This window comes from Watersipora subatra, chromosome 5 (genome assembly GCF_963576615.1).
Source record: "Watersipora subatra chromosome 5, tzWatSuba1.1, whole genome shotgun sequence".
In the NCBI taxonomy this organism is placed as follows: domain Eukaryota; kingdom Metazoa; phylum Bryozoa; class Gymnolaemata; order Cheilostomatida; family Watersiporidae; genus Watersipora; species Watersipora subatra.
In genome coordinates this window covers 197,740-217,372 of record NC_088712.1, presented here as the reverse complement: position 1 = coordinate 217,372, position 19,633 = coordinate 197,740, and the positions used below count along the sequence as shown (strand labels likewise).

At 37.6% G+C, this 19,633-nt stretch overlaps 2 protein-coding genes across 3 annotated transcripts in view; both read right to left on the bottom strand.

The window, feature by feature from the left end:
* LOC137397626 (general transcription factor IIE subunit 2-like) overlaps positions 1–14,666 on the bottom strand; it is a 156,629-nt gene extending 141,963 nt beyond the window's left edge. The window contains exon 1 of the mRNA XM_068083921.1: positions 14,655–14,666. The gene's annotated coding sequence lies outside the window, so the exon portion shown is untranslated. The remainder of the gene's footprint in view (positions 1–14,654) is intronic.
* Positions 1,980–19,633, bottom strand: part of LOC137397625 (transmembrane protein 87A-like) — a 50,794-nt gene continuing 33,140 nt past the window's right edge. Inside the window, exons 16-17 of one of the 2 annotated variants that reach the window (XM_068083919.1) lie at positions 4,791–4,843; positions 1,980–2,417 (exon numbers count right to left, since the gene is read on the bottom strand). In XM_068083919.1, coding sequence (XP_067940020.1) covers positions 2,342–2,417; positions 4,791–4,843 — 129 coding nt within the window. In that variant the 3' untranslated portion in view covers positions 1,980–2,341. Of the gene's footprint in view, positions 2,418–4,786; positions 4,844–19,633 lie in introns of those variants that run through there. The other variant, XM_068083920.1, reaches the window with a different exon arrangement.

The window sequence follows — 19,633 nt, the reverse complement described above, 5'->3', positions numbered from 1 at the left end:
AGATTTGAACCTCAACCCATTGTTTGCAAATCAAGCGTTCGTAAGGCCGTTGCTGCACCCAGTTTTTCACAGAAAAAGCCGAGATGACAAACGGTCCAGCCAGTTGGTGTTTCACACATGATTTCAACCCTGTTTAAAACTTTATTTTCCTCATGCGCAATTTTTTTAACCAGCTCAGTTGAAAGAAAAATCGGCTTTTAGGAAAGTCGTTGGACAGGAGAATTGGTGCCTGTTCTCAAATCTAATAAAAGCAAAACAGAATTGTTAACTATGCTGGCCTGTTTGCAATATCAACATCTTCAATGGAAGATTCCTTTAAAATAACGTTCGAGAACCGATCATGCTGCAAAGCCTGTCAAGATGTTTTTACTTAACTGCCAACTCTATCGCAATGTCTGTGCAGCCGAGAGAGTGATCGATGAATGTAAAGTAACCAAGGTGCAACGTAACAACTGACATGCGCTTGCCAACGCGGTTGCTATTTGCATAAGACGGTGTGTTGCTAAGTTTGCTTTATCTTATCACCAATTTCTGGTAAAACGACGACTCAATTCGTACAAACTAGTATTTGTCAGTTAAGTTGGTAGTTTTCAGATAATATCGCTTGTTCACCCGGTATAACAAGCGCTGACAGGTAGATCTATCAAATTAAGGAGGTATAAAAATGACAGATGAAAAATATGTGATCCTCGAATTTCACCACCTTGTCTGAAGGATAAATCTTATATAATCAATGTTTGATTTTGAATTATTGTAACCCTTGAAAATAGCAGAATACTATTTTATTTAAGGATGAGTGTTAGCAAGTTAAAATGACTACTTTTTAACAAAATTGCTTTTCTTGAAACTAAATAAAATGATAACCAGATAGAATTGAAATTCCATTGGAGTCATTATCATACTCTCCATCTCCTTTATTTTAGTCAGGAGTGATTCCCGAGTTAAACAATTCACAATCGTACAACGTGCAATGGGTAAATGACACACGTGAATTATTGTACGTAGTTATATAGCTGCTGATCTACCCAGCTATCAAAAATAACTTGAGGACGACGTAATATTATTACCTTTTATTTTGTTTGAAGAACTTTAAGATAACGTGATAGTCACGACAACACCAAATCCAACAGAAATAAACTTATTCTAATCTGACTGTTTCTCAAAGTATACAATGCTTTGGATCCAACATCCATTGTATGCTAGTGTCTACCAGTATGATATATGATATCAGCGTTGCTATGAGATATATTGACATATCAGATATATTGCAATGCCAATGGTTAAAAATCTGTGTAGTTTAGTATAACTCGAATTGTTCTCTTCATTCAAACTTGTTTTAAAATTCCAAAAGAGCAGATGCAAAGCCTCTCATTTCTCACTGCAACATAAATCGGAAAAAACTGCAGTTTTTACTTTCTACTATATACGCTTGTATGAAATATCGTAGAGACCGCAACATAGTTGGCAGAATTTAATGGTAGTCAGCATGGGCCAAGGGAGACAAATCTAAAAGTAGTTTTAACATAAATAAAAAGATGATAACCTTATTACTGTGTTTATAAATTTTTAATGCACACACATTTTTTAAGCTCAAAGTACACAGGAGGATATGAGCCAATATGAGATGGGAAACTGTTTATAACTAATCAAAAATGAATCTGAAAAGCTAAAGCCGCTTCACCTTAATTTAAGTTATTGTTGCTCAATAGAAAATCTAACAGAAAAGAAATTATTAAAAACTATAATTTTATCTTAAGCTTCGAAACGCAAGTACTAACAAAAGTTGTCTAAGTTCAAAGGTCGCAACCGGCTTAATGGAGTTCCCTAGAGCAGCCAGTGCAGGGCTGGAATAAGTTTTTGCATTTTGCATACCAAAACACCGTGCAAACCACAACTACGGTAATTACACAGACAAACTAGAAGGTAATCGGTGAGATGAGCCAGTAGGTGTAGCACAACTCCAGCATCTAAACTAAGGGTGTCTGTAAAATGGGGAGAGTTTATTGTGAGAATGAATGGGAGGCAGAGTGAAGCAGTGAGTTATTGACACAGTCAGTATATTCCACAGTAACTTCAGATAAAACATGAAAGAATACAAATAAATACACAACTCAAGGAAACACTGCTTCATCTGGTCGTATATACCTGGTCATATACTATAGTCATGACAGGTCATCAACACTATATATCTGAAATACAGGAGCAGAGAGATCTTGCAAACACAGAATAGAGACAGAGCCTGCTATGAATAGATAAGAAAACAGTCTCTGTATGACTGCCTGGAATGAAGAGCACATGTGTGCCTATACAGAGTGAAGCTCATTTAGCGTATAGTGTCTCTTCAGTCCATTTTTGAAAGTTCAAAGCGAGTTGTCATGAGCTCTTCCTCAGAATCATTCAGTACCGGCTGTAGTGCCCTGTAGAGATCAAGCAACATTCATGAAACAGAACGCATACCAAATGAGAAAAACTCGCGCTTACAACGAAACACGCATAACAAACAGCAATAAGGCCTAGATTATTTTGGCGAGGGTAACGTCCTATTCAAATTTGATACAATCTCCATGACGACTTGAATTTGGATGCAAAGAATTGTTGTTCAGCTGGCATGCTACCAGAGTGCGTGGAGACGCAACTGACGCTGTTTGGGAATTCGCTCTCACAGAGAAACCGCTAGCGTTGCGGAGAGCAAACGCGGCGAGTACAGCACTAAGTAGCTATTACAGTACAAGAGAGAAACAAAAGAGGGTAATTAGACGGCATGAAAAGATGAGAGTGGATATCATGCGGGGGAAACGCAACTATTTACGCCTTTTCAACTTTTTCACCTTCACTCGACGACCTATTGATCGTCCTAATTGACTGAAATTGAAAGCGTTGGAGAGGGTGCGACCAGTCGTAATGCTTGTTAGCTGCACTGAAGAAGCATAAAGCCTTTTTGAAAATGTTGATTGGCTAAGACCTCAGGCTAGGTTTTGTCACCATGACATGATCAATCCCAGGCAGCTCTTAGGTAATTACATGGAATCTGTTACACCCACTGTAAGTTCTAGTACCATTTACCAAAGGGCATTCTAATACAAGACATGATCAAAAGAGAAAACAGATGGAATTTTTTAGTTTTCATAAAACCGACAAGAGAACGGATGTATCTGCTGTAGGTCTGTCTGAGCTCAGGCTACAGAGCAGCGAGTTAACTTACAATTAACTTCAATCATGGCTTCCTGTCTACGCAAAATATTATGCTGGTTTGTGTCGCCTAAAATAGAATTTGGCAAACATCCATTTCAATGACAAAACTTGACAAAGAACAAACATTTGTATGGAAATTGTTTTAAAGAGAAACTGCAATATTATGGAACAGTGGATCCGCCAAATAATTTTAATTCGTTCCAGTGTTGGTATCGCAAGGTGAAAATGTTGTGTAGAGGGGTATAGAAACTCGTAAAAAATATCTAAAGCAAACAGCCCCTGGTAAAAATCATCAAAATTTTATATACAACTTGTACATATTAAAATTAATAGCAAAATAATATTTCAACCTTAGTAACTATAGCAACCTACAGTAACTTTTGTGATTAAGATATGCAATGAAATGTAACCTTGCAATGTATTATGTGCGGTATTACATACTGTGGGGAGTTCTTACCTTCGAAACAGACGTATAAGATAAACGTTGAATGTAACTTGAACAAATTTAGCTTACTAGACACATACTTAAAGGTTGACTTGCAACAAAATTCACATTACAGTTATTCGGTATCAAAAGATTTACCCTGTCTTACTCTGCTGTGTTGTAAGAGCCAAATATGTGGAAATATGATTACAAGCTCTTAAAAGCTCAAAAACTAACAGTTAACAGGAAGGGAGAGAGGGGAAGGGGGAGAGGGGGAAGGGAGAGGGGAAGGGAGAGAGGGAAGGGAGAGGGGGGAAGGGAGAGGGGGGAAGGGAGAGGGGGGAAGGGAGAGGAGGGAAGGGAGAGGGGGGAAGGGAGAGGGGGGAAGGGAGAGGGGGGAAGGGAGAGGGGGGAAGGGAGAGGGGGGAAGGGAGAGGGGGGAAGGGAGGGAGGGGGGAAGGGAGGGGGGGGGGAAGGGAGAGGAGGAAGGGAGAGGGGGGAAGGGAAAGAGAGGAGAAGGGAAAGAGGGTGGAAGGGAAAGAGGGGGAAGGGAAAGAGGGGGGAAGGGAAAGAGGGGGAAGGGAAAGAGGGGGGAAGGAAAGAGGGGGGAAGGAAAGAGGGGAAGAAAAGAGGGGGAGGAAAAAAGGGGGAGGGAGAGAAAGGGAAAGAGGGGAAAGGAGCGCAGGGAAGGGAAAGGAGAGTGCAAAAATGAGAGAGGTAAATAAAAACAGAAGAGAAAGATATGAAAGAGAGAACAAGAGTGATGAGAAGTGATTGCAACTGTTGAAACCAGATTATGGCCCGGCGTGATGATATGCTTAGATAGGCTATCAACAGAGTGGCAAGTGACACAGGTGTCAGCACCAATAATCATCATGAGAAGAGAGAAAGTAAGCAAAAGATTGGAATATAGAAAGGAGATAAGGAGATAGGTGATCGGAAAGAGAAGTGGAAACAATTGGCTAGAGAAAGGGATGAAGATAGGTGGTCGGAGAAAGGAGTGGAGACAGTTAGCTGGAGAACGGGATGAAGATAGGTGGTTGGAGAAAGGTGTGGAAAGAGGGTGTTTGGAAAAGGAGGTAAAGCTTATTTCCACCTTTTCTCCAGGTGGCTAGAGAAAAAGATGGTAAGAAGGGCATGGCGGGCTTGGGTGGGATGTATGTTATACACTTACGTGTCTGCCACACTCGCTGGTATGTTATCTTCTATCCACTGTAAGTCATCCTCCTGCAACAAAAACCAGTTTAGACCATTGATTTCTTTTCAAACTCACGTGCTGCTCAATAAAACACCCTTACTTGACTCCTGATGTCTGTGTTCTAACCCAGTAAATAGCTCCCAGTCAGGCTTTCATGTAATCTATTGATTCATAACACAAATAATACAAAGTTGCGGTGAAAATAATAACAAATTGCCCAACTTGCAAGATACCATAAAAAGGAAGGATTAGCTCTCAGAAGAACCATATCTGGCTTTGTAATCCACCCTTTTAGAAGCGCAATGAGAAGAATACATACAACATAATAAGGGTCTAATACCAGATCGTTCAAAACCATGAAACAGAAACTAGAAATATCTCTGCTCATGTAACAACTCACTTCTTGTATAAGAAAACTTTTCTATGCTAAACTTTGAATACAAGGAAACATAGTAAAATAGTATGGAAAGGATATTACACAACTCATGAGTCTAACAGTATTAATGCAAACTCAATCCACCGGGTTTTATAAAACCAAAAATACCCAAGATTTTACCAAAGCTATAACTCAAAGACAGAACGAAGGCTTAACATAGTGACCGACTCAGTAACTCTAGTCGCCCAGAAGAGCCCCTTCTGATGGGATGATGATCCAGAGAACAGTGAGTAACAGATGGGACATGACACACTCAGGTGTGAACAAGTCTCCACAATGGACAAAAATGACCACAATGACTAACCAAAGGACAGATAAATCTGTAACACAGGATTTTTTGTGTGAATCAGCAGAAGATGTAGCAAAGGTGCTGAAGACCAGAAGGAAAGATGCAAAGAAAAGGCCCATCAGGTGAGTTCCTGTGAGATCTATGGTAAAAATAAAGTTTTGATTGTAAGCATGCAACAAGCACTGGAGTGTATAAAAGGTGATTAGCTACACTAATAAATAGAGAAACTCATCTGGTGTTATTTGTGACATTTCAGTCTTTCTATTTCGTAGGGACCCTGAGGACAACTTTCAGAGAACAGCAGCAAATCAGGACTCGTATGAAACATCCTAACATTTACTGCACAACAGAAACTTAAGTATAGTTTTTGCATTTTACTGGCTTCATTGGCTGGCAAAGCACCAAATTATGATATATTGGGTATTGTATATATTGTATATACATGTATATTGGTTTGTGTATATTGTATATATATTGTTTTGTGTATATATATTGTTTTGTGTATATTGTATCTACATTGCTTTGTGTATATTGTATATATATCGTTTTGTGTATATTGTATATATATTGTTTTGTGTATACTGCATATTGTTTTCTGTATATTGTATTGTGTTTATTGCATAAATTGGGGTTCACTTGTACACCTATTAACTGTGCTGATATAACATACAGATCAAATCATTGGTTCACTAAACAAGATCGAATAACAATTTGAATGGTAAATCTGGAAAAAAATACACATCCATGTTATGAAGTGAACCAGAGGCTGTAGTCACCGGTGAAAACATAAATAGATCAATCAATGGTATTGATTGATCTGTTAAAGGTAAAATACAGATGGTAAAGGCTTTGATAACTTCAATGGCATGATTTACGAAGTGACACAATCCAGAAATATTTCCTGCCGAACCCAATCCTCACTTTCGGTGTTTTCATCTTTTCACAATGTCTTTTTAATGCCTGAAATATTTCACCCTTGAAATCATTCCAAAGCAGTGAAAATTATGGAATCTTCACTGAGCCAATCCTTTTAACTAGCGGAGCCACACGGAATGAAACGCTACTGGTGGTAGGAATAGCTTGTCATCAAGGGCCGTTTTGGATAAGAGAACAAACACACCATGATGAATGTCTTTGTGTCTGCATATAAATTGACCAGAGTGTCAAAACAGCTGGTGTGAATAGAAGAGCTGGCAAGAGATGGTAGAGTGAGTCGATCGGTGATTCAATGGACCATTCCTCTAGGATACGTCATGCTGATGATCTAATCCCCCAAAAACAGATTCAAAATGTTCATCAAATATTTTATGGAAGTTGTGCTTCCTTTTGTGCATTTGTGAATCAGAGAACCAGAATGAATATAGAGAGCTATGAAAATGAGCCAACTAGGAGACTTATACTCCTTATAGATGAACTTACAGAATATTTTAGTAAATTTTATCGGAAAGTGTCAGCATTTGCGATTCAAATCAGTATCTATCAGTAACGATTGTTTTTAATGTTTGAAGTGATTCGACTGCCGAAGTTTCCAGATTAAAATTGGCAAAACTTGATGGTAATTAAAACGCTCACTTGCATAGACAGGTTATATACTAGTCGAGTGCATAGATCGGTTATACACTCTACTAGTATGGAGAGGACGTAGAGCAAGGAGGTGGTAGATTGACAACTCGGTTGAGTATAGACATTGCTACTAAAGATGTTAAGTAGAAAAAACCACATCCATATATACAAAAACATCAACAGATTCACTGCGCAGTCAAAAGATAATGTGGTTCCGTGACAAGTCAGAGCATCTCAACATTCCAGTTGCCAAGGTTTGACGTAAATATGGCTTCGACTGAAAGTGCTACAGATATAATAACTGATGACCTTGAGAGGATTAGGACTGAAACTACGACCGTGAGACTTGACTTGGTAAGAGAAAAGCCAATGTCTTACTTTATAATCATGTTTTTGTAAGTAATTTTTAAAGCTTCTGAATCTAACCCTTATATGAAACTGTAGTAGCATCTGGGAGACCAGAGAACTGTAGAGACCATTAAGGGATGACACCGTCTTCCTCATATACCTATGAGAAACCTAAGTTGTCCTCTAAATATGCCTCTCTTTGACTACAGAATTCTTTATTGTTCTGAAGGAATTAGTTCATGCCAAAACCTTCCGCTGCCGTACACTTGCCATTTTTATTGTAAAAGACAGAGCTTGTCAATAAGCTTGAATCTAAAGCTTATTTGAAATCAACAGAAAATTCAGCACAAAGAATTATAAAAGTAAAATGCTATCATTTTTGCAGTTTAACCAAAACGCAAACCCACCTTCTCTAATTGAACAATTTAGTTATCAGAAATACCTGAGACCTCATATTGGATAATTTCACTAGCCGACTTTTAAGTCATTCTTTACAATTTGTCTTTTCAAATCAAAAACCAAAAACAAAACAGTTTGGAAACTGCGATATCACGAGTCGTTCTGTATAGCATAGAGTATTGTAACATTCTGAGTAAAAAGAATGCTAACTGGTACAATTTTCTAGTAAAATGATAACCCAACACCCTAAATTTATTGTGGTAAAATTTCGGGTGGATTTATTAACTCTGTGATCTATGTATTTGTAATTCATGTAGGTACAGACGAGAGCCGTTACAATGACTTTCCATAGCGAAAGAGTTAACACTAGAAAGAGGTATAACAACCAGCTAGCGACAAAACTTGGGAGGGAATTTAAGGAGCAGGCAGCAGAATGATGGATATGAACTAGACTGATGCGTCATCTCCGCATGGAAATCTATGATAAACAGTAAAACAAACAATAGAGCGAACACAATTAGATAAGAGAAACCTAAATCAATACATAAAAGCAACGGCATCTATTTTGGTCATAAAATTGCTACAATAACTTGATCAGTTCTCTTAAGCTTCAGCGAGAGCTGCAAAGTCTGAGTTAAGCACCCTTCAAGTCCCTTTCTCGCTCCGCTGAGAGAACGACTCACGCTGAACAAATATTTTCAGTCATGAATAAAAACGCTTGTGACCCAATTCACTGCTTCTTAAAAGGATTAAGCATTTCTCTGAAGTCAAAGAATCGCCTGAGGCAAGTCGTATCCTTGACTCAGAGGCCAGAAATCAGCAAGTACCAAATTCACTGTTTCCACGATGCGCATGATTCGCAAATTTGAGCCAATCCGCAAGTTAACCATATCATGGAAACAGCGAGCTAAGCGAGTTTTGCGATTCGCAAAACTTCATCGAACCCATCATGCTTGCGAATAATGGAAACAGCGAATGATGCGCATTAAATACAGCTACTCTATTTCAAACACTTTTAATATTTTCGTCGTCCTTTATTAATCGAGTTTCATACGTCGATAACACGTGCATCGCTGACTGCATCGCTAATTATTAGCTATAATAGGCGAGGCGATCTGCATCTTGTGAATGTCTATAGAAACACTCAATTCGCACGGTAACACAACTCCAAATTCGCATGACACGCATGCGTATCATGGAAACATGGTGATCACGAATCAGCCCTTCAAACAAAGAACTATTTCTGTAACTGTCACGATCCAACCTTCACGCATTAACAGAGAATCACACAGGAGTTAAAGAATAAAAGTCCCCTTAAAGAGAATTAAGAAATATTTGCTTATGGAGAAGCTGAGATCCCTTCATATTGTAATCAGAGTGGCAGTTTCAAGGCTGCAGGACAATATCATGGAGATATAAAAAAATCATGGGCAAATTTGCCACCATTGATGCCGGGGATAGCAGAGAAGACTAACAGATTCATGTGTATACGGAACAACGCCTGATGTGTTCACCTGCTCCTTTGTTATGATTGTCTAGCTTACCATTGGAGGACATGTTTTAAAACGAAACACTGAATGCACAAAACGACAGTAGCTCCACTAACGATAAACACACAAACGCTCTAGAATAATGTAAAACCGTTTCAAATGAAAACTGTTTCCCCGAATAAGGTCATTTAAAACCAAACTAGAGATATATATGATTCATATTACAAATGTAATAATAAAAAATGACTAATATAGACGTCAAAGAGAAAACATTTTGCTCATGGATGATGCCCCTGCTGTGCACCTTAGTAAGATGTTGCATAGCTAATGGTAGCCATGTTTTTTATTTTACCTCTACTATGTTCTAGTTTTGGGATGCACTCAATATTTACTAAGCTTCCATACAACGCTTGTATCGTAGCTTGTATCGTAGCTTGATGCTGTAGTAACAAAAGCTGTTGATTGACTAGTGTCGTGTGCCTAACGAATAACGCTATGAGAAGTAGTAGTTTTTTCGTCTAATCTTCTGTGGTGTTTCGTCCTTGACCTCAAATAATACAACCCTGACATAGGTCGTTGAATAGCCATCGCTCTACTATAGAACCCTATGGAAACGTGAGCTGTCTGTGGAAACCCTATGGAAACACCTGCTTGTCCCCCCAGAGTAACACTTGGCTACTGGCAGGGAGTGGCACACCCAGGTGTCACTACACTATTGCTGTATGAAGACTTATTGTATTTGTATAAACAGTTAGTCACCCCTACTTACACTTGTACTCATTGTAATACGCAGGGAACAGCATATGCACCAGATAGACAGCAAATTTTAATGCATCAAAACCACATACATTGCATAGGAATGGTCGGCTTGAATGATCAGCTTTTATCAATTTTACTCATGTCAAAGTTGTCGTCTTTGAGGATGTTCTACTAACTAAAATTGCACCTCAACTAAAAAAATGGTTACTACTATTATTGAACTAGGATCACTTCGGCTATTTGATTTTAGTGGCTAACTGTTGCACTTTTTCATTTTTTGTTGTATAATTTTTGTATGACATGATCTGAAGAACATTTTTGCTTGAAATGAAATTTTTGTCAATAATGTTGCTAATAACCATTTTTGCTAAGAATCTTTTGTACTATAATAAGACACTTGTCTGTCTGTACGTCCATCTGAATGGATGATAAGTGCATTACGAAAAAGATAACACCGCACGGTAATCAAACCCGCATATTAAGATTAACCATCTATGCTATGTGACCACCTTTCATCATCTAAAAATGACTACGCACATAGTTATTACACATGATGATTGCACATGATGATTTCTCACAGCACACGGAATAAAAGTACTGGGCAATATAAAAAGGAGCCATTTTCAAAAATTTACCATAAAGCGTCTCACAAAAATAAAAAGTGAGTCGAAAGCTACCGGAGACGATGTCACGGTGCTGAAGACGATGTCATGGCGCTGGAGAAAATGCCATGGTGCTGGTGACGATGTCACTGTGATCGTGCCGGAGTACGAGATAGCTAGGCAGCAGTAAAGATGAGTGTACTGAAAAGAGATCAGACGCATGAGCCGACTAGAGGACGCGAGCCGATACACAGAGAGGGAGAAGGTGAAGCAGAGAGAGCAAATAATAAAAGAGATATGTACAAACAGAAGCCCTGGACTCTGTCAGTTGCTGAGCGGAAGGTTGATTGATTAAATATCAAACTGATTAGACTCAGGATGTTGACCAGCAAACAAATCTCTATTCATTCTTAATTGCCACTCAATAACTCCTATATTGTTCTTCGTGAGAACAAAAACTAATAATATTATATAAATAGCAATAACGAATTATCACTCATAGTATCAACTGAGATTAGATTTCAACAAAGGTTGGCAGCAGAATAAATGGTCGACTGCTAACGATTGGATGGTAGCGACAGCATATATTTTTAAATAGTAGGTTTAGTAGAAGCTAGGGTATATACAGTAGTTGTTCCAGACAACGTAAATTCCAGACAACGTAAAGAATTTATGTAAAGTTTTTGCTTCATACTACATAAAAATTCCATATAACGTAGTGTCAAGTCGGACGAGTTTTTAAATTTGATTTGAATGTTAATCTATTGCGCCGCATTTGCGGAAAAAAACCGACAGGCGTATAGCGTTATATCTATTATACATGTACATACAACTTCCATGACATTCTAGTTCGTGGTGATACATCGTCAGATGTGTTGACAAAAGAGAGAATAGGTAGCTGCGTAATTGTTCATAAATACTTGAAGGCGATCAATTGCTGCAGGTGTTACAGCATCGGTCTACCAATCTGAATATCGTCGAAAGCTCTCCTTCATCCTAACCTTGACCACTGCGTACAGATAGACGACAGACAGGTAGTAGTAGCCTACCGCTTTTTATAATAAAAACTCTTTGTTGTTTTGTTTTACTGTAGAGGCATAAAATTATTTTTTTTAGTTTTACAAATGAATCATACAAAGAAATAAATTTTTTTATAAATGAATGTCGAAGGTGTGAGCTCCCATTCAACTTATTGTAAAATTACTGGTTTATAAAATCAGTGAAACTGATCAGAAAAAAAGGGAAAAGTTGTAAATGCAAATCACTAATACTGCAGTTACGGTCTACAGTCCCAGTCTACAATTACAGTCTACGATTAGGCTAAGCTCTCCGAAGTGGAGGAAAAAACTTTCAGCACCCCTCAGCTTCAAGAAAGTTTCTTAATAGAAACAAATGAAGGCCTGAATACTAAATGGTAAACTCTGTGATATCTTGTTCCTTCAGTTATAGTTCCTTCATGTGATCAGTCATCCTGGCTGAGTTAGTGCAACTAGTTGACTAGGCATGAATTAAAAAGTGACTTTGACCCTAAACCGAATCTACTCTAACCAGTTAGGTTTTGAGGGAAACATCCCAAATCTTGAAAAGGAACTCCGAATAGTTGAAAGGGTACGATACAAACATATCGGCAGGTGCTCCTAACCCATTCAAATCATAGAAACACTGAGCATTAGAAACAGGAGTACTTCTAAACTTTTCTAATTTGTGAGAAACGTTAATTATCTCTTATAATTATAATTGTCTCTTTATGGCGGCTGATAAGTAGCATGCTATTAGAATAAGCTTCAAATTGCACTTGTTCAATAGGTCTTAATTGCTCCTCCCTAATATATATATAATATATAGTGATAGAAGTCTACTTGAAGCAGCGCTGACTCTGATACGATGATGAAGAGCGATGCGAACATGACAACCAAAATGATAGTATCTACAAAAGTGAGACGACTTTCCTTATTCCTGTAGCTGGAGCAAATTAGCTGATCAGAATTTGGAAAATAATAAATACTGCTGTTTGCATGAACTTGCACAAAATTTTACTAGATTTTATCAAAAAATATCAGTATTGTCTATTTACTCTATTATTTACTCTATTATTTACTCTATTATTTACTCTATTATTTACTCTATTATTTACTCTATTATTTACGATTCATACTAATGTTTGAGGTGATCTGACTGCCAGGATGTTTCAAGATTAAGGTTTACTTGATCGCAATTAAAACACTCAGATGAAGTAAAGGTAAGGCCACACGTATCGTGTAATTTCAACTAATCTGGGAAATTCCAATCGTACGAAATTTCTGACCTGCCACACGGAGTTTCCCCACCACGGATTCGTACGAAACTAACTTTCAACTAGCCAATCAGAACGCGGTGATAAATTGAAGCCGAATCCATTTCAATCTTTCTGGATATGCGCCAAAGAAAACAACCTTCAACATTCAACTAACCTTTTCAACCGACAATCAAACAACGATTCGTAGGAATTTCTGACGTTTCATCCAATTCAGGATTCGTTCATCGTGCGCAACCAACGATGGACGAATTCGTTCAAATGTCAATTCGTATGAATCATTTCGTCCAAATTTCGCCGATTTCATGAGAATTTTGTCTCGTGTGGCCTTATCTTTAAAGTGAGATTATGAGATCTAAAGTTGCAAAATGACGGACAGAATAGAGACGTGTATCGCTACAACTTAAACCATAACTGTCACGTACAACTTTTATCGTAGTTACTATGTAAATCCTACACATTGATTCCGATTTTGTACTCAAAATAAAGATTGGTTCGTTAACCTTCAAAGTAACGATTCGAAATACGATAAAAGTTGTACGTGACAGTTATGGTTTAAATGCAATAGCTATTATTATAGCAACTATAGCATCTGGTGACCTCATTCACACTTTTTTACTGAGCGTTTGAGCCGCGGTTAAGTTTTATCAATTTTAATCTAGAAACATCCTGGCAGTCAGATCACCTCAAACATCAGGAACAATCGCAAATGATAGAAAAAAAAATAGTTTCTGATAAAATCTACTAAAATTTTGTGTAAGATTATCGTTAAATGATCGTTGATCTCTGACTGGCCAATCAGAGAAGAAATTATGAATATTCTTTTTCCCAGAACAAAAGCAGGAACTATGGGTAAGCTACTGACAATGTTAACAATATAAAATGGGCTGAACTTACTGACAATCCATCATTTTTTGACGTCATCAAATCGTTTGCACACGCGCTCGTTTACGAAAAAGCCGTTATATTTGTAGAAAACGATTGTTTTTCTTGTATTTAATAGTACTTTTTGGTGTAGTTTTGATACTATAATAAAAAAACTGCAAACAAAAGGCTCGTTTTCAAAAATTCATTGCAAAAGCTTCATGTTTTTAATGATAAAATTGTCTATAAAGATGGCCGACAACGATAAAATTGTCTATAAAGATGGCCGACAACGATAAAATTGTCTATAAAGATGGCCGACAACGATAAAATGACGTCACGAAAAAACGAAGGATATCAGAAATTCCAACAAGATGCAAAAGTTGAAGCACCGTGTATAAATAACAAACAATATATATAATAATAGATAATAATAATATAAACAACGTTAGTTACACACAACTGAATTGTCTAGGACACTAGAGTAAGTGGAAGAATACAGCTCTCTAAACAATAAGATGTAAAGGGATCCGACGAGTGGTGGTGTCAATTCTGCGCTGAATGGGCTATGAAGTTGATCATGAGATTATAGACTATCATAACACCAACACCAGTTCATCACCTTAATTGCTTTTATTACGTTACGTAACAACGGGACTTCAAAGTTGTTGAGTGCCTGACATCCTCTTTGAAAGCTTTATTAGCTTCTCACGCTGCCCGCTGCCTGTGTGTCAAGTAAATACTGCTGCACACGCGTGTTCTGATGTTTACGCTTGCATGCTTATGCCCTCAGTGACTGTCAACTGTAGCCACGGACCGACTATACACGAATTTCAATGACTCACCCTCGAATGGTATGAATCACCATTTTCATAGTGTGGATAAAGCTGATTTGGAGTTGTGCGCACGTTGAATTACCATGGGATAAGTGTGTTAATGGGCATGTTGCGTTATAACGCAGGCACTTTGTTACAAATATAAGGAACTCTATGCCAGAGGTCATAGCAACGCCCTCCGCCCTCCTGTCTAGTCAAATTGAAATGAGAATGACTAAAATTGGAGAAATGCTAAAGTTGGAACAGCTTGCACAAAAATCTTCGTGCGTATTTTTCGCGAGTGACGTTATCTTTCGTGAGAGTGAAACATTCGATAACAATTTATGAGTAACAAAAACTCACTTTTGCCGTTTCCATCTGGCGGATGGCCCAAGCTTGCGAATTAATCGTGTTATGGAACCATAGTGAATAATAGAAAGTTGTAACAAAAGACATCTTGCCAGCGTGTGTCACAACTGAGTCTAGTTATTTACATCTGTTCACGAATGGCGCTAAGTTATCAGCAAAATAAAAGATTACTAAGTTCTCCTTTTGGACTATATAATAAGTACGTGGCTCACGTGCGAACTTATGTAATCTTGTCCCAATGAATAGCTCTTAAAACAACAGCATCTATTCTGGATATTATCCAATTAGCCGACATCGTGAACATTGAAATCATGGTTATTGATGACTAAACTGGAGAGTGATCCTGTCGAGTTTACAAATGTGACAGATGTTAACTGCGTTGTTTTGCTACTAAGTGGCTTGAAGTTGTTCATTTCTGACAATAGGGTCACCAGAGATGGAATTAGCTGAATCAGAAGGAACATGTGTTGTTCAACTATTTCAAAGATTGTCGGCTTGTGTTTTATTCGTGCATATCAGAGAGCAGGGCGTTAGACAAGGCGAGACCTTTGCTCAATATTGTAACTGACACATCGCGTTTCAAGGCTTCGAATGGGTTCGGAGTTGCTTCCACACCCAATCATAGAAATAGTAGGATTCAAGCGTGTTCAATGCCATTTTGCTTCGCTAAACATGTGCAAAGGTATTGGCTGTGAGAGTAGTATTCGACATCATATAACCGCTCAAGTTGATGGATCCGAATTGATAATACTCAGCCAAGCTCTTCCCAGTAGAGGAAGAAAACTGCACACAACCATGTACATGTATGTCTCTGCTCCGAAAACTTTTTACTGCTAATCGCTACTGTTTCTGTGTGACCTATAGCCTTTACCTTACCATTTATATGTCAAGGATGAGTTGCTCGTATGAGGATGCCGAAATGATTACTTTTTAGTACAACTAGTGGGCAACGCATGGATTGAAAAGTGACCATGACCTAAAAGCGATTCGGAGGATGAAAATGCAGTGCTATAAGCTCAGGGTTTAGATGTTCAGAGACAAAGAGAAAGTATGGCAGTATAAGGAGCCGCCTTAAATTTGTCCACCTTGAGCTAGTAAACTAGACAATAAAATATGCACCATTTGCAGGTGCTGATAAAATGTTTGCACCGAAAGACTGCGGTAGCCCTGAGAATAGACCCACCCTCTAAGTTTCAATTAATGGATTGCAGAATGTCGCTTTGCTAATGGATATATTGGCATTACAGAGTGTTCAGCCACTTGCCTATCAGTGCCATAATAGTGAGCGATAGATATTGGATGATCTTGAGCCACATGAGACATTTAGTAGTTTTAACATCAAACATAAAATATCCATAAATCGCCAGAATGGTAATTATCAAAAGTTATGACTACTAAACATATCAACCAGAATATCTCTGACTTAGTTTACAAGTCAGAGACTTGTACTTGTACCAGATACTTAGACCACAGCTTACAAGAACCTGTGACCACCTGTCAGACCGTAGTTTACAAGAACTTGTGACCACCTGTCAGGCCATAGTTTACAAGAACCTGTGCCCACCTGCCATACAATATCCAATTATGATCATACTAGAAATATTGCAATTATAAAGATATTTCTTATTGTCAGAACAAAAGAAAATGAATTTATTATAAACAAATTTTTTAAAAATATGCATTGTATCGGCGGAATGAACAGAAGGTTTTGCATTCTTTTCAGACATGAAACAGTTTTTGTAATGATTTACACATTTTTAAGCATTCGCAAACAAACAGTTTCAAATTTTTTTAATTATTTCTCTGTTCATTTTATAATTTAAAAGTTCTTAAAATTCTGTTGGGCTTCAAATTTTGTTCGTTGATGAAAACTAAAGACAATTGTTGAATCCAGCCATTTTATAATCCAGCCATTTTATAATTGTCCAATTATATTGCATGGTTGTCATAGTACCGACAATGGAAATGGACAGTGAGCAATGGAAAGAGGAGATACCATGAAACTTTTGATACAAACTAAATAATGGTGATAAACTATGACATTTTATACTCGGTATTAAGTTTGTGTCAACTAAAAGAACACTAAAGTGAGGCAGCGGAGAGGTCAGCGACTGTATAATGAGGAGAAATGAAGGTCGCTGTCGTAACAAGAGGAGACAATAAGTAGAAATAGATGGATTATACAAGAATATATTAAAGATTGTTAATCACTTGGCTACAAGCCATGAAGCAACTGCAAGAGATGATGCCAAACGTAGTGAGACAACTTCAATATTTCCAGACAGTGTTAATACGCAGTAGGAAGGAAGCTATAGATTGAGATACAGCGTCAATCATAGAATATTGGAGTAAGATGGGTGGAAAGGTTTCTCTGAAAAAACAGAAGTCTTTGTGTCAGCATGTTTAGTAATCATTACGACAATATGATGTTTTCATTACAGTCCAAAGGATAACAAAACATTGACAAAGACTGAAATGAATTACTGCGTGAGTTGAACAAATGTGTTTTAAAAGTTGATAATCTAATAGTATTGTGGAGGAGTCGGGATAATGAATTGAAAGTTGTAGTAACAGAAAGTTCATAAACTGTAACATATGATGGCAGATGTAGTCTGTTGGTGTCACGAAATAGAAAACGATGTTTTTTCATATAATATATGAAAAAACATCCTGTCGCTAGTCTACATTTAGAAGATTCCTGCTTCCCCGAAGTCAGTTGTCGGTCAGATGCTCAATAGTTGGAAATTCAAAGAATCATTTTTTTATACAATGGGAGAAAAACCAAAAATATTGTTCATAAGGAAGTACAGACTTAGATTCACATCTTAAAATATCCTTATAAGTTTCATTCCAATAGAAATTACGATTTTATATTCAGAATAAATTGTTAATCGTATTAAAAATTATTGTAGAATATAATGTGGTTAATAAATAAAGTTGAAAAGTAAACCATAACGAATTTCATTTCATAAAAGTGATACGGGCATCGCCGGGTATCCAGCGATGCCTTCCACATATTATGTGGAAGGATAAATAGATATATTCTGGACATAGTTTACAAAGGACTTCATGAGGTGAAGGGCTAATAACATCTACAGGTAAAGCACCATACCGATATTCCTCATATTCTAGAGAACCAAATGAATTGATGATATTGCGGCAATTTGCATTGTAAAATAATATGCGAGTTGCCAAGCGGACGAAACAAAGAGTTGGCAGCTGAAGTGACAGATCTATGGTTGGCCCAGCTGGCTTCGGTCTAGCATAATTCCTGTCAATCCAAAACTTAATAAACGAAAAAATGAATATTTAAATTTGTGCCATGCCATCCAGAAAGAACTGCTATGTAGCTATTGGACCAAACCTTTCTCAGTGCTATTCAGAGGAAGGAAAGTGCTTACACCATCTTTAGGGTCACCAACCAGACTCACACAGGCTAATTACCAACCACTGACTTTACCAGATGAGCCAGAGAAGTGATAGAGAGTGAATGCAGTCTAATTCAAGCGCATGATAACACTAACTGCAGTTCCAGACAGGCACCAGACATGCATGGCTACATCAAACATCAACATGTTTCCATGACTACATCAAACATCCACATGTTTCCATGATGCGTTTCCACAAGACGGAAACTGCAAAAATCCGCGAGTCGAGCGAGTTTTATTACTCATAAATTTTTACCGAATGTTTCACGCTTGCAAAGGATGGAAACGGCATATGCAGATGATGCGCAAAAAATGTCGTTCAAGCTATTCCATTTTAAACATTCTCTACCCTTCAGTTATTCCTAAACCAATTTGAGTAGTTTCTTATGCTCCGCAATGAGCTCTGATGTAGAGTTCCTTATTTTTTTAACAAAGCGCCAGAGTTACTCCGCTACACGCCAATGTCCATTGAAACATTTATCATATGGTAACTCAATGTGAACACAACTCCAAACTCACATCATCTGCACAATTCAAACAGTGTGTGAAGACTACAGCCGAATGCTACTCATGTTGTTTAGTGAAAACAAATAGAAAACTAGGAGAATAGAGAGACGGCCACAAGACTGTTGGATCTTTCCAGTTTGAAAGATCGTCTAATCCAGGAGTCGTCTACCTTATGCAGTCATACCGCGACATACGAGCCTCCTACATGCTTTCCGGCTTCGAGCGCTTGTATGTCAATTTACTCGTATTTCAAATCAATTGTTCTCCTATAGCACAACTAAATATAAATTAATCTGTTCCCATAATATAAAAAACACACGAAAACAAGATATTACAATGGAAAAACGTGTTTTTAATTGTTGTAATTCACTACCTATGTTCACAAAGTAACAAACACCCATTTAGTGATTATGATCTGCAATAAAATGCAACATTATTATGTACTGTATAGAATTCATACATGTACCTTCAAGAGAGACAGCAGTTAATGGCATTATGAGAGAGACTTAACAGCTTGGTACACTAGACTTGTGTGATGTTAAGTAACATAAAACTGAATTTAACATAAATGAACTTACCTTACTAAACACGCACTTAAAGGTAAGTTTTAATCTTTTAATAAACTTAAATCTAATTTTGTCCTCGTTTTAATCATTT